We start from the raw sequence: 13611 nt of genomic DNA, 5'->3' as shown, positions 1-13611 counted from the left end.
CCCTTGGGACTTATGAAACAGACTACTTGGCAGCTCATCACATCATACAACAGGAGACAAACTGGCACATCTATGCTAATCCTGACATACTTTTGAGACACTTTTAATAGGAATCTGAAAGAAAGCATTCACCAGAGTTACATAAAATGGGATCCTCTGGGATAACATATGGACAAAAAAATCAACATTAGGGGACCAAATTTGATGATATGCATTCTTGGACTGCTTCTTTTAAAGAGTGTATATCATTAACTGTCATTGGTAATTATGCACTTACAAAGTTTGTGTACATAAATGCTGCTTTATAGTGGTTTAAAAGTTATATTTTGCACACACTGTTGTAAAATGTAGTGTGAATTTCTCTGCAGTCTCAGTTACGAATTCTAATAGGAACCTATGGAGGATCCCTGTGGAAGTATATTCCATATTGATTTAAGTTTACAACATTAAGAAAATATAAAAAGTTTGAGAAGAAAATGATTCTTCTAAAAGTGGTATGTAATGGTGAGGTAGGTAAGGCCCAAAAATGGTTAGAAAATACACAGGAAATTGAAAAGATCATAGTGTAATGAAGGTATTTTGGAAAATTTTAATAATCTTCTAGAGGATTTCAAGTTGGCAGAAGAGGTGGAAAATAATGTGCGTGAAAAACACCCAAATTACCTGGCTAAGGATGCTTCCAGATTTGCCACCCGTCTTATCCACAAGATCGAAAATTGGAAAATTCCAGTTGTTCAACTTGCTTATTAATGACTCATGATCTTCTACTAGCATTAATTCTAAAGACATATCCTCAATCATCTGAAAAATTAAACAAAATGTCTTTAATACATCTATTTTTCTTCAGATTCCTCGTTGCTCCACAGGGCCAATAAACAATAACATTTTTATTTTAACACATGAGATTGCAATAATAAATCACAACCATCTGCTTTTCTGCTATGCTGTGAAGATGCATTCCAATGCTGCTTTTGTTTCTATCTAACTTGAAAACCACAAAGAAGGGGGAAGAAGATATTGTAAAAGGACTTTAACGCAACCTACCTATTCAAACATAACCAGGCTGACGAGGTGTTTTAGTCCCAAAACACAATAAAGATACTTTCTTGTACACTTAGGTTTGTGAGACCATTTCATCTTGCCTGCGTTAGGTATGTCTTGTCTAACAGGGTTCTGTTAATTAAAAAAGGTAACACACACACACACCACATAAGGTGAGTGCTTCATCACTGGGTCTGCCACTCACTTTAGCCATCTGACCATCATAGGATCATACAGTCCTCTTAACACAGTGATAGATTTTTTAAGTGTTCAATACAGTCACTGAAGTAGTGTTGAAAGTAAGAGGTTCTACATCAAGGAAGGGACATGTTAAAAATAGAACACAGTGAGGAAACCCAAAGTAACTTATGTTTACAGCAAACTAGCAAGCAGCATCACGAATCATTAAAAAATATATTTTTCTAAACTTTATTTTTCAACTTTGCAAGGACAAACAAATAATGCTGCACAGGTCATATAGCGTACATCTGTGATCAAGCAGTATCAGACAAATATGTGTAATTTAAAAAGTGAGATTGAAAGCATCCTGCTTATATGAGGCAATACGGGGCCATACATCGAGCTAGAGGCCTGAGGTACAGATGATGAAGAGGGTGACCTGTACATACAATGCCCAGGAGGTATTCTTCTACAGGGATTACAAGTGGTATGGATTACCAAGTTTAGTATGCAGAATCATTAGTGCCATTGGTTTCTAAAGTTAATAGATAGGCTCAGAGGTGCTGTCAAGTGTCTTTGGATCTGTAGGTTGGTGGCTGCAATGAAGCATAAATTTAGCTAGTGGTGTCCTATTATATTATGTCTTTCAGCCAACCATCTGTGGTGGGGACCCTGCTGCTGCCCAAGTAAAAGGCTAATCTGCCCCTTTTCCGTGGTAGAGATAACAAATGACAGGGGGAGAGGGAGGAGGCGGTAGTTCGTAATATGTGGGCAGTTTATCCCGTAGTGTGCCGTGCATTTGGAGGAAGATCAAGCAGTCCATGGGTGTGGAGCCCCAGTGGCCGTGAGCATGTTGTGTGTTCACCTTACTGTTCGTAAAGAGATTCCCACTGTATCTAGTTGATGAGCTGTCAAAGTATGTTGTACGAGTAGTCATTAGTCAGTGGCAGCCATGGGTTATTGGTGAGTGGTAAGTTGAGAGAGTATAGTACCTAACAACAACAGAGTACCAGAGGGTCTTACAAGAAAAACAATGAATTTGTGAGAGAGTATAGTAACCTGCCTCCCAGGTATCTCCATAGTTTGGACCATACCCAGCAGATTGTGGTGTGTGTTCGTATATCTGCTGGGTCATGTGGGAGTCCCATTGGTAGGATGGAGGATAGGGGGTGTTCCTCTGCCTGGTCTAGTTCTAGTTTCAGGCGGGAGAGCCTGGTGTCAAGATACCAGTAATTAGAAAGCGACAGTGTGCCACTAAATAGTAAAGTTGAAAATCCAGGTCACCAAAGCCACCTCGGTCACATGAAAGAGTCAGAGTTTCCCATCTCATCTTGGGATTTCGGCCCACCCAGATAAGGCGAGTTAAGAGACTTCGCAAGATGGCAACAAAGTTATTGGTTAACGCAATTGGTATGTTTAATAACAAGTATAAGAAGCATAGGAGCACCACGATTTTGATCTGTCTATCTGGGTAGTGAGTTTGTGGGTGGCGGGCCATAGTTCTGGTTTTCACTTTCTGCCAGTGGAGAGTGAAACCGAGGTATCGGGGGTGGGGTGGGTGGGGTGGGTGGGGGGGGAGAGGGAGAGGGGGAGGGGGAGGGTTATTCCTGCACCAGTGGAGGGGGTATTCTAGGTCACATGGGATGGTTGTAACCGAGTGGAAAAAGTTCAGATTTGCTCCAGTTTATAGATAGTCTGGATAGATGCCTAAATCGTATTCTCGCTTTTATGATGGGGGAGACGCTTGGTGTCTTGGACAAGTAGCAGAATATTGTCTGCAGTCATACCTACCAAGAGTGGCCTATTCCTAAACCGCTGTCCTCTATGAAGAGGAGGTTCCTGTAGTTGTCGGACTAAGGCGTCCAGAGCAATAATAAAAAGTAAAGGCGAAAGGGGACCACCTTAGCGGGTTATCCTAGTCACCGGGAAGGCATCCTTGAGTGAGCCATTCACTCTCAGGCAGGCCGTGGGTCCATCATATAGTAGCATAATGAGATCGTGGAAGCCTCAGGATAAGCCTAGTTTGGATAAGGTCGCCTTCAGAAATGATCATTCAAGCAAATCAAATGACTTCTCAGCATCTAGAAGTGTGACTGCTGCCAGAAGAGTTAGGGAGATTTGATTCAGAACAGCAAATATGGTGCGGAGGTTGATGTAATCGACTGTTGTGGTACGAAGCCTGTCTGAATGGGTGAGATTATCTGCTTAATTAGCAGGGAGAGGAGTGTGGTAATGATCTTAGCCAGTATTTTGTTATCGCAATTGAGGAGCAATAATGGCCTAAACGAAGGCTTCCCGAAGAGTGGGGGGGGGGGGATGCCATCCTCGAGTGCTTCTGATTAGACCTCCAGCAGTGTGGGGCCAAGATGTGCTTGTAGACTTTGCAAAAAAATACTCACAAGTCTGTCAAGACCCAGGCCGTAGAGCCATCTAGTGTATCGATTGCCTGCACTCTATCTTTATGCAACATAGGTGCTGCTAAAAAAATTGCTTTTGTACCCCTATTAGCAATACCATTGCCACCTCAGCTAAGTGTGTAGCAATCACATCTGGTTCATCTGAAGTATGCATAGCATATAGTTGTTGATAATAAGCCAGGAGCGTTTGAGCAACACAAGTGTTCTCTTCAACAGTCGTACCCTCCTCAGTGCGGAGGCTCGTCACTTAAGTGCTGTGAAAACTAGGGCACGAGAGCGGCACTGTGCGCCCTGGTCTCTCACTGGACATACTGTTGCGTGTATTGTTACTAAAGACAGGGGTCCCTAGAAAACGAATCAACATATGCTAGATAGACAATATGCTCTTTGTCCAGCCGGACAGAATTTATTTATACAATACAAATGATAACAAAACCAGTTATCTAGGGGGCACAACCTGTGACCCACAGGAAGGACAAACAAATAGTAGGAACGAAAGGATTCAGGCAAAAAGAGAAGGTCTATGCATATTCCTCAAGCTCACTCACGTCTCGCTCAGCCTTGGAATTCAATTACTAAGATCGAACGCCTATGTAGTTGGGTCTTCTGGGTGCTGTGCATTTTGGCTATGTCCCACAATACCCACTCCACTCGGGATAAGTAATTACAAATACTCTTAAGGATCCCTGCATGTTTAGCAATGCATAGTCCGTGGATGTATGCTTTGAAGGCCTCCTACAGAGTTGCACTCTTGGTGATATTCATTTATGGTGTCCCAGAGTTCTGATTTGAACACAGTCATGTAATGCATTGCAGAGGGTCTGTTTCCTAGTGATCAGTGGACAGACTTAGTTAAATGTAAGTACCATGGCGTAGTACATTTAGAATATTTGAAGCCATATGGTACATTAGTGTCGACGTTTCGATCCCTTAGCAAGGATATATGGGATCATCCTCAGGACAGAGGGTATCAATCACCTGTCTTGAATGACATTAAAATAAAATTCTTTTTACATAATAAAACATGGAACATACATACGAAAGAATATACATACGAAAGAATAAAGTTTGAAAAAGGGGGGCGAATAGAAAATAAGTAAGGTTAGAACATGTGCTCGGCACAGACCATTCTGGGTAATACATTAGTGACTGAGTGACTGGCGGACAGGTATGCATAGGCAATTTAAGACACAATTGGGTGACTGAGTGAATATCTTAAAAACAGTCTAGAGGCAAGAAACCTGTGACTTTGTGTGACTTTATACAAGATAGCTGGCATGAGTAAGAACAGTTTAAAGCGGTGAGGTTTTCGCTACATGCAGAAGTGACGGCAAGGAGCTATAATGCTCAAGGTGAAGTAGCCCACCAATTAAGCAGCCTTATTCCGATAGTGAAGTAGACGTCTAAAACCGTTATGTGAATAGGCTTCTGGGCATAGTGAGCAAGCTACTTGGTGATGGTTACATCTAGACACGTCAAAGGGAAGTGTCCGCATAAAGTTTAGAAACCAGTACAATACACGGCCTGCACGAAAGGTGGAGCCGGCATACAGCATGTGTGACGGCGCGGTGAGAAGAATAATGAAGGAGAAGGCGCGTTTACCCAATAATTAGGCGACTACACTCACAATGGAGGTAGTTAAGGGGTCAGGATCCAGTGGGTCCTGTCCACAGAAAAGGATAATTATCCTGCAATCAAAGAAGGACTGGTGAGCAAAAGCAAGCCGGTGGCACGCTGAGTAATGTTGGCCCACTTGAGAGTTGCTTACCAGGTAGAAGTTGTCACAAGGGGAGAAAAAAGTTGAGAGGTGGGCCAGTGCTGATAGCGGGATACGGCAGACTCTGAAATGAGGATATGGCAGTCAATGCAGAGGGAAAGCGAAGTGGGTGTTTAAAAACGGGGCAGGCGGGGCGCACACTTACCGAGTGAATACTCGTGGCAGGAGCCGGTCAGCGATTCAATGCGGTGGTCGCTGTAGCGCAGTGACAGCTTAAGAGAGGAGTGAATGAGGTCACATGGGAAGGGGGGCACGTGATTGGTAATAGAAATAGAAGTAGTGCCAGCAATCGGTGAATAACGGCGGCTATCTTGGAAAGGGTTGCGATACCACAATTAAATCAGTGGCTAGATGGCTTTCCCTTGTGGGGGTCACTGTAACAAAATGACAGCTTTGGAAAGAAGAGAAGGAGGCGCGTGATGGGTAATAAAAGGTGGCAGCAATCGGAGATTAATAGCGGCCATCTTTGAGTGGGTCGCAATACATAAGTCACATGGGAGGGGTGCACGTGATGGTTAATAGAAATAGAGGTAGTGCCACATACGCTGAGAGAAGGCGGCCATCTTGAAGGAGGTTATAAAGGAGTGCAGCTATACAACACACAAGTGTATATGTACGGTTAAAATCACTACTAGAACAATAAATAACATTTTGGAGAGAACATTGGAGAAAAATCCAGCAAGAACAGAAGATGAGGAATTAAAGGAGTGATGTCCAGTCCTCCATTAGATTGAGACCATTGTGAATACGGTTAGTACGAGTATCCAGTTCAACTCCTCTTTGTTTAGTAGTTGTGTTATATCTGCTCCACTTGGCGGGGGTTTGATGGCACTGATAATGGTCCATGTGAAGTCCTTTTCATTGTGTCCTAAAGCCTGAAAATGTTAACTAGAGGCGCATTCGGAGTGCTGCATCAGATCCTGCTGCGATGTTGGCCAATTCGTTGCTTGACTTTTTGTGGTGTTTGTCCCACATATATTTTCATGCACGGACAGAAAATAGCATAGATGACATTTGTGGAATTACAGTTAGTGAAGTGCTTTCTTTCATACTTAAGTGTCTCATAAGTGAATGGTTTACCTTCAATGGTGAAATCACATGCAACACATTCACCACATTTCACATGGTCTGTAAGGGTGGGAAGACCCCATACATAATTTATGGTAGCCCTGGCAGCAGGTTGGGGAAGCGCTGCCCTTATGAGGTGATCTTTGATGTTCTTCGCTCTTTTAAAAGCAAACATAGAGCGTTCAATATCTAGTACACCTGCATTAAGTACTGGCCAATGTTTCAGCACGCTTTTGCGTATAGCATTAGATGCGGGGGAAAAGGTTGTAACACATACAAGTCGCTCCTGATGCTTCTTGGGTTTGGGTTCAAGGAGGACGTCCTGAGGGCAGTACCAGGCACTTTTCAGAGAGCGTCGTACAAGTTTGCGTGAATAGCCACGATTGCAGAGTTTAATACTGAGAGTCTTAGCTTCAGTAAAGTAGTCTTCTTTGTAATAACAATTTCGTCACATACGAAGAAATTGCGAGTAAGGGAGGGAATCTCTTAGGGCTCGGGGGTGATGACTATTGTAGCTGAGAAGAGTATTGCGTTCTGTTGGCTTGCGATAAAGACTAGTTGTGAGGCTCCCATTTTGGTGTTGGATTTCAAGGTCAAGGAAGGGAATTGCTTCTTTACTTTTTGATAGTGTGTATTTAAGGCCACCACTGTTGTTGTTAAGCTAGTGGAGTAATTGTGCCAGATTCTGATGAGTCTGTCCATATCATAAAGATATCATCAATATATCGTTTCCATGGGGCTATGCCACTGTGGAAAGGATTCGATGGATTCAGGATATATCGCATTTCGAGATTGTCCATGTACAGAATGGCTAAGTTCGAAGCAAAAATCGTTCCCATAAACATGCCACGTACCTGGCCATAGAATTGATTCTCAAAAAGAAAAAAGTTTTTTGTCAGGCAGATTTCCAAAAGTTGTAAAATGAACAACGTGGGTACATGGTGGGGTCGTGGGCATTTATTGAGAACATGCTCAATGACTCGTAATGACTCTACCTGAGGGATATTAGTGTAGAGTGATTCCACATCCAGCATGCACATTGTGCTGGATGTGGGGTCAAAGGGGTGTTGTTCAATTATATTGATCATAGACATCGAATCCCTTATGTAGCACTCTGTTTGTGGAACTAAGTCTTGTATGAAAAAGTCAATATATTGTCCAAGGGGCTCCAATATGGAGCCGCATCCTGAAACAATCGGGCGACCAGGTGGTATTTCTAGAATTTTATGAATTTTTGGCAGGCAATAAATCACTGGTGTTCTGGGTGCCTTGGTATTGAGGAATTCGTGTTCCTTTTTGGATAGGTATCCAGATTCGAGGCCCTCATTGGTGACTTGTAGAATCAGTTTCTGTATTTCTTTGGTGGGGTTACAGGGGAGAGTACAGTAGTGGTCGGTATTTCTCAATTGTCTAAGGATCTCATCCTTATAGTTAGTGATGTCTTAAATTACAATACCTCCGCCTTTGTATGCGGGTTTAATGACCAGGGATGAGTTATTTTTTAGTGAGGACAAGGCGTTTTGTTTCTATCATGGAGATATCGTAGGGTACAAAAGATTTGTCTTTCCAAGGAGGCGAAGTCATTGAGGACAAGTTTCTCAAAAGTGGGGATTTCAGCTGGGATCATTCCAGTAGCTGGGGAGAATTTAGAGGGTGGTCTGAATGGGGTATTGGAAACTTTGGGTGGAGAGGGGTTCAGGAGAAAGTAGCTATGTAACCTTATTTTCCTGAAGAATTCAAGTAGTTCAGTTTAGGTGTCCAGGTAATTAGGACGGATGGTTGGCACAAATGAAAGACCTTTCTTCAGCAGGGATAACTCATCAGATGATAGTTGGTGTTGAGTAAGGTTGAAAATAGGGAGTGAGATATTCGTTTGGGATGGGTCGTTGGTTGGTTCAGCATTGTTTGTGTCATCATTTACCAGCGATAATGTTGGTTGCGTGTGAACCTTTCGCCAGGAGGGTTGGGCCATCTTTGTGGCTGTTTTCCTCTCCGACCTCGCATGGGTTCCGATTGGCCCCTGCCTAAAAAATTTCTGTTAGAGGTGCTTGGACTTTCTCCTTGATCCGACTGTTCAGAAGAGTGTGCTGAACTATCTGAAAAACCTATCAGGTTCTGTCGTCGGTTGAATCTCCCCCAGGGTCTTTGGTATCGGGTGCCACTGTATGATCGATTAGTGTAGTAGTCCTTATTAAGATATGGATAGGCTCTCTCTGGGGTAAAGACTTTTATATCTTTTTTTACTTTAATAGTTTTTTTTATTTTGTTCTAGCCTGTAGAAGTCTTCAATAGTTTTCTGTACCTGTTCAATCAGTTTCTTTGCCTCGGTATTAGTGTTTTTATCTTTGATTTGTTTCTCAAGTTCTTGGATTTCAGCACTAACTTTTTTGAGTTCCTCAGTAGCTATATCAATCCCAGCACCATCCAGTGCCGAGAACAGGTGGTACTGATATAGCTAAAGCCAGTTAAGTATTTAGGATTGTCGGTAGAGACTCCTGGGACGTTGCGGACTTGCTTTAAGGTATTCAGTCAGGAGTTTGATCATAAGCAGCAGTCTGACTTCTTTCTTTTTAGTTTTTTCAAGGTCCTCACCTAGGGAGGTACTAGGGTCATTAGGTACATCAGCAGAATCTGATAGCAGAGACAGGCCTTCTAGGATCTTTTTAATATAGTAATTGGAATAAAGTGGTGGGTGGTCTGACATGCCTGGTGAGCAAGAGTGGAAAAAGGGGTGGATGGGGGGTTTGGTTAAGGAGGGGGTAGGGAGGACCCACTTGAGAAAGTGGTGGAGATGCACAATCCCTTGCAATCTAGTGATTGCGCTACATACTTATGAAAAAAACAAGGGAAACCCAAAGGCAATACACTAGGGACCTTGGGTACGTTATTGTTACTAAAGACAGCGGTCCCTAGAAAACAAATCAACATATGCTAAATTGACGATATGCTCTTTGTCCAGCCCGACAGAATTTATTTATACAATACAAATGATAACAAAACCAGTTATCAAGGGGGCACAACCCGTGACCCACAGGAAGAACAAACAAATAGTAGGAAGGAAAGGATTCAGGCAAAAAGAGAAGGTCTATGCATATTTCTCACGTCTCGCTCAGCCTTGGAATTCAGTTACTAAGATCGAACGCCTATGTAGTTGGGTCTTCTGGGTGCCGTGCATTTTGGCAATGTCCCACAATTCCCACTCCACTCGGGATAAGTAATTGAAAATACTCTTAAGGATCCCTGCATGTTTAGCAATGCATACTCCGTGGATGCATGCTTTGAAGGCCTCCTACAGAGTTGCATTCTTGGTGATATTCATTTATGGTGTCCCAGAGTTCTGATTTGAACACAGTCATTTAATGCATTTTGTGGGAAGCGCCACTGCCGAGCTGTGTGGCCTGGAAATGGGATGTTTACAGCCACCGTAACTGGGCGTGGTCCGAAAGGGGACGGGGCATGTGCGTCATATCCACTAGCTGCAAGAGGGCTGCGTGCGATACGAACCGGTAATCTATCCAGGTTCATATACCATGTGGAATGGAATAGAACGTATAATCCTTGACGTGGGAGTGGCAGGTGCGCCAGATGTCGTTAAGTTGTAAAGTATCAATGTCATGAAAAATGCGCAAGGAGCAGGGTTTGGCACTAGTTATCGAGCCGGTTGAGTCCAGGAAGAGGTTGTAAGTCATTAAAATCTCACCCCATCAAAATCAGTTGACCTGTGTACGCTCCATCAGTGCGAAAAGGACCTGATAGAATTCAGGGGAATTGGTCATGGGTGCATAGACATGGACTAGCAACACTGTTTTGCCAGCTAGATTGCCAGATATCAGTACATATCTGCCATTGTTGTCGAGGTTTGATCTTGGCAAATAAATGAGACACTTGTGAATCTTATACAGACCTTGCCATAAGAATGAGCTGTAATAGGCACAAAAACTTGTTGCGCCATGCAGTAGCGAAGGAGCAATTATCTCATGGAGAGAAATAAGGTTTCTGATTGATACGTTTGAGTCTGTTAGCAGGCCGAGGAACTTGAAGCGTGTCGCATGTCATTCTAGCGAAGGTCCGTGGAAACTCAAATCGCTCCATTTAGTCTGGTGGGTCACCCAGGATCGCTGTGGCACTCGAGGCAGGTGAGCAGCCAGGTGTGGTATGGTGTGAGGATCTGTTTCCTCTGCCACATTGCTTGAAGTATGGAGCAGCATCCGAGGGGGTGTTGAAAATCAGTGGTCCATTGACATCCACACAGACATACGGAGTAGAGCATGCTGTACTTGAATCCTTGATTTTAGAGGGTGTTATTTACAACTGAGAATTTACGCGGTGCCTCCTGTATGGCGAATATGAAGTCTGGGACTAGAGACACCGTCGAGCCCTGATAATGGAGGGGGCCTGATGTCCCTGGCCAGGTGCAGAGCTGTTTTACTTCCTCTGTAGTTAAGGAGACAAGCAATAATCAGGCAGGGTGGTGCATCAGGAGGAGGAGGAGGGAGGGGGCCATTGATCTGCAAGCTCTCTTCACTACAATAGTGTTGGTGAAGTCTTATCTGCTCTGCAAGTAGCTTCTTGATTTAAAAGGGTGGGCGGTAGCTCCCTTCCTTATAGAGCTGTTGTGGCATGGATCCAACTCCCGCTGGAATTACACAGTATCTAGGATACTTGGCACTTTAGGAAGAGGCTTAAGACCTTCCTTTTAATCTAGTCCCTTTTCTTTCCTCTGAGGCGCTCTCTACTTTGTTCTAAGGCTTACGCCGCGACACACTTTTTGAGTAGCTGCGCTCGTTACAAATCCCTTAAACATAAACATGTCAGGGAGTACATTTTTGGTGGATTCGGCCACTCTCATGATCTGCCGGTTATTTAAACAAAAACACACCTCTAGGTCTTAATTTTTGGCTACTGTTGATTTGAGTACGCGTTCTACCTTGTCTAGGCACTTCATAAGGTTGAAGGCGTTTTCCTCCATATCCGAGATTCTCTGTTCCGTCCCGTCCAGGCACTCTATGTGGCGATAGGTTCGTTGTGATATGTTCGCTCTGCCATATGATCTAGTAAACTGCGGGTGTGTGTCAAAGCGGGTGCCAATTGTTCTCAATCTAGCGCCAAGCTCTGCTATAATGCTGCCCGTGCTATCCAAAGGTAATGGGGCAGGGTCATAGTGTGGGAGCTCCTCGGTGTCAGATAGGGAGTGGCTGGATTGAAGGAGAGTTTCTATTGCTGGGGGTCACCAGGGCCCATCCTGTGCACGGCAGGGGCAATCTAATAGCGGGTTTGTGGGTGTAAGGTGGAGGATAGATCACTCCAGGTTCATGGATAGTCTGTGCTGTTCCTATGGCTTGTCACACTGCCATTGGGGCTGGTTTTCTTTTCAGAAAAGGTGCTGTAAGGTGTTGCGTTGAGAACAATATGCTGGGAAGTGCAGTTTACTATCCCCCCGGCTGTTGTCTGTAGAATCAAGGGCGTCCTAAATATTGGGTCTCACGAGCAGCTGGAGGGCGCCTGCTAATGCACGCGCTGAATCAATGATTCCCAGGTGGGTTTAGTACTCTGCATGCTGGTGCTTGTGGTTGTTGGTAACAGGCGCCAGTATTATCCAAGTGGATTCCGTGGAGAATTGACCCTTGGAATAATTAATTCAGAGCGTGCATTTAAGTGCTTGGGGCAGCGTCTCCGTTAAGCAGTGACTTTTCTTCTGAAGAAGCCGTCTTGGCTTCGAAAAGCATGAGGAATGGAGAAATAAAGAACTCTGAACCGAGTCTACAGGTTTTACTTAATTCATGGAATCAAAGCCACCCTGCTGGAGACTCGTTCTCGCCTCAGGGCATGTACATGCATAAACACACACAGCAGCGGCAGACACGGATCGGGGGGAAGGGCTGGTGGAGAGGGGGATTAAAAATAGATGTACCTGTTAGCTGTGTCTCTCCTTGTCGTCCCTCAGCTCCAGGTGGAAGAAGTCAGCACCCAGGCTCCCCTGAATCAATCACAATGCTGAACTGCACCGTTGATTGGACTGACCACGTGGTTCGGTGCTCAGCCAGGGAATGGGACCCTGGGCATGTTCTCAACCTAGGCTGTAATACAGCCTGGGTGGAGAACATGCAAAGTGCGCATGAATGTTTGGCTGGCCCAAAACTGCCGTCCAAACATTAATGTGCATGTTTTCAGTGGCACCACTCCTCCCCCTGCTCCTCTGTCACCAGAGCAGCCCGCCCACCACAGCTGCTGCAGCATGATCAAATAAAATGATAACATTAAGTTATAATTTTATTTTCATTTAATTACACTGTTAAAAAGCAGAGGGTCGACACTCCTTCGCCTTTGCGGAGGAGCCGCATATATATATTTACATATAGGATGAAAGTCGTCTGGCTGAAACACATCTGTCTTAGCGTTTTGCCAGCTCACCTGAATTGTCGCTTTTTATATGGAATACAATAAAAGCCACTACGTTCTGCACCCTTGCCGTGTCGGCTCCATTCTAATTTGAGTGGAATTTGGACTGTATGTTTGACCAGCCTTGCAGGCGCTGGTAACCGACACACCCTCTAGTTTTGGAGCAACGCGTCTGCCCACAATTTTTGACAGTCAGTATTTCTACTATGCGTCACCCCCCCAGCAAGAGCAATTTTCACAGCAAGAACACCAAAGCGATGGGGAGAGAGGAGTAGTATTTTACTGCGGAAACCTGGTGATGAAATATCAGCGATTCCCCGTATATGCCAGCTGACAGGAATATTGAAGAAAATGGTAAGCATTAAGAAGGACAAAGACACAAGCCTCAGAGAGCTAGTTGAAATGGAAGGGGCCTTGATGTCTGGCAGAAATAATCAGCAGAATGATGCATGTGGTCATTCTGACTTTGGATCCGAGGCAGAAAAACCACAATGTAAGAAGCTTACCAAGAAAGCCATCATACCGATAGTCCAGTTGAATATATCAAATGCATCTGACGCTACCTCCAACGCTAAGATCCCAAATGGTAATTCCCAGGTGTTGAACAGGAGGACGGGTCTCTGATCTTTACATCCAGGTCTAAGCAGGAGTTAGGTGCTGGTGAACCAAGTACATCCCAGGCAATGGTTGTAGAGAGGTAGGAAAATTGTAGAGGGAAGACAAATATCA

The 13611-nt window shown here is 44.2% G+C and overlaps 1 protein-coding gene across 3 annotated transcripts in view; it reads right to left on the bottom strand.

Annotated features, from left to right (window-relative positions):
* Positions 1-13611, bottom strand: part of PDE3B (phosphodiesterase 3B) — a 1530363-nt gene that overhangs the window by 672430 nt on the left and 844322 nt on the right. For all 3 annotated transcript variants that reach the window (XM_078681018.1, XM_078681020.1, XM_078681019.1), the window contains one exon: positions 664-801. In XM_078681018.1, coding sequence (XP_078537144.1) covers positions 664-801 — 138 coding nt within the window. The remainder of the gene's footprint in view (positions 1-663; positions 802-13611) is intronic.

Source organism: Lissotriton helveticus, chromosome 3_1 (genome assembly GCF_964261635.1).
Source record: "Lissotriton helveticus chromosome 3_1, aLisHel1.1, whole genome shotgun sequence".
In the NCBI taxonomy this organism is placed as follows: Eukaryota; Metazoa; Chordata; class Amphibia; order Caudata; family Salamandridae; genus Lissotriton; species Lissotriton helveticus.
This window is presented reverse-complemented; position numbering and strand designations above follow the sequence as displayed.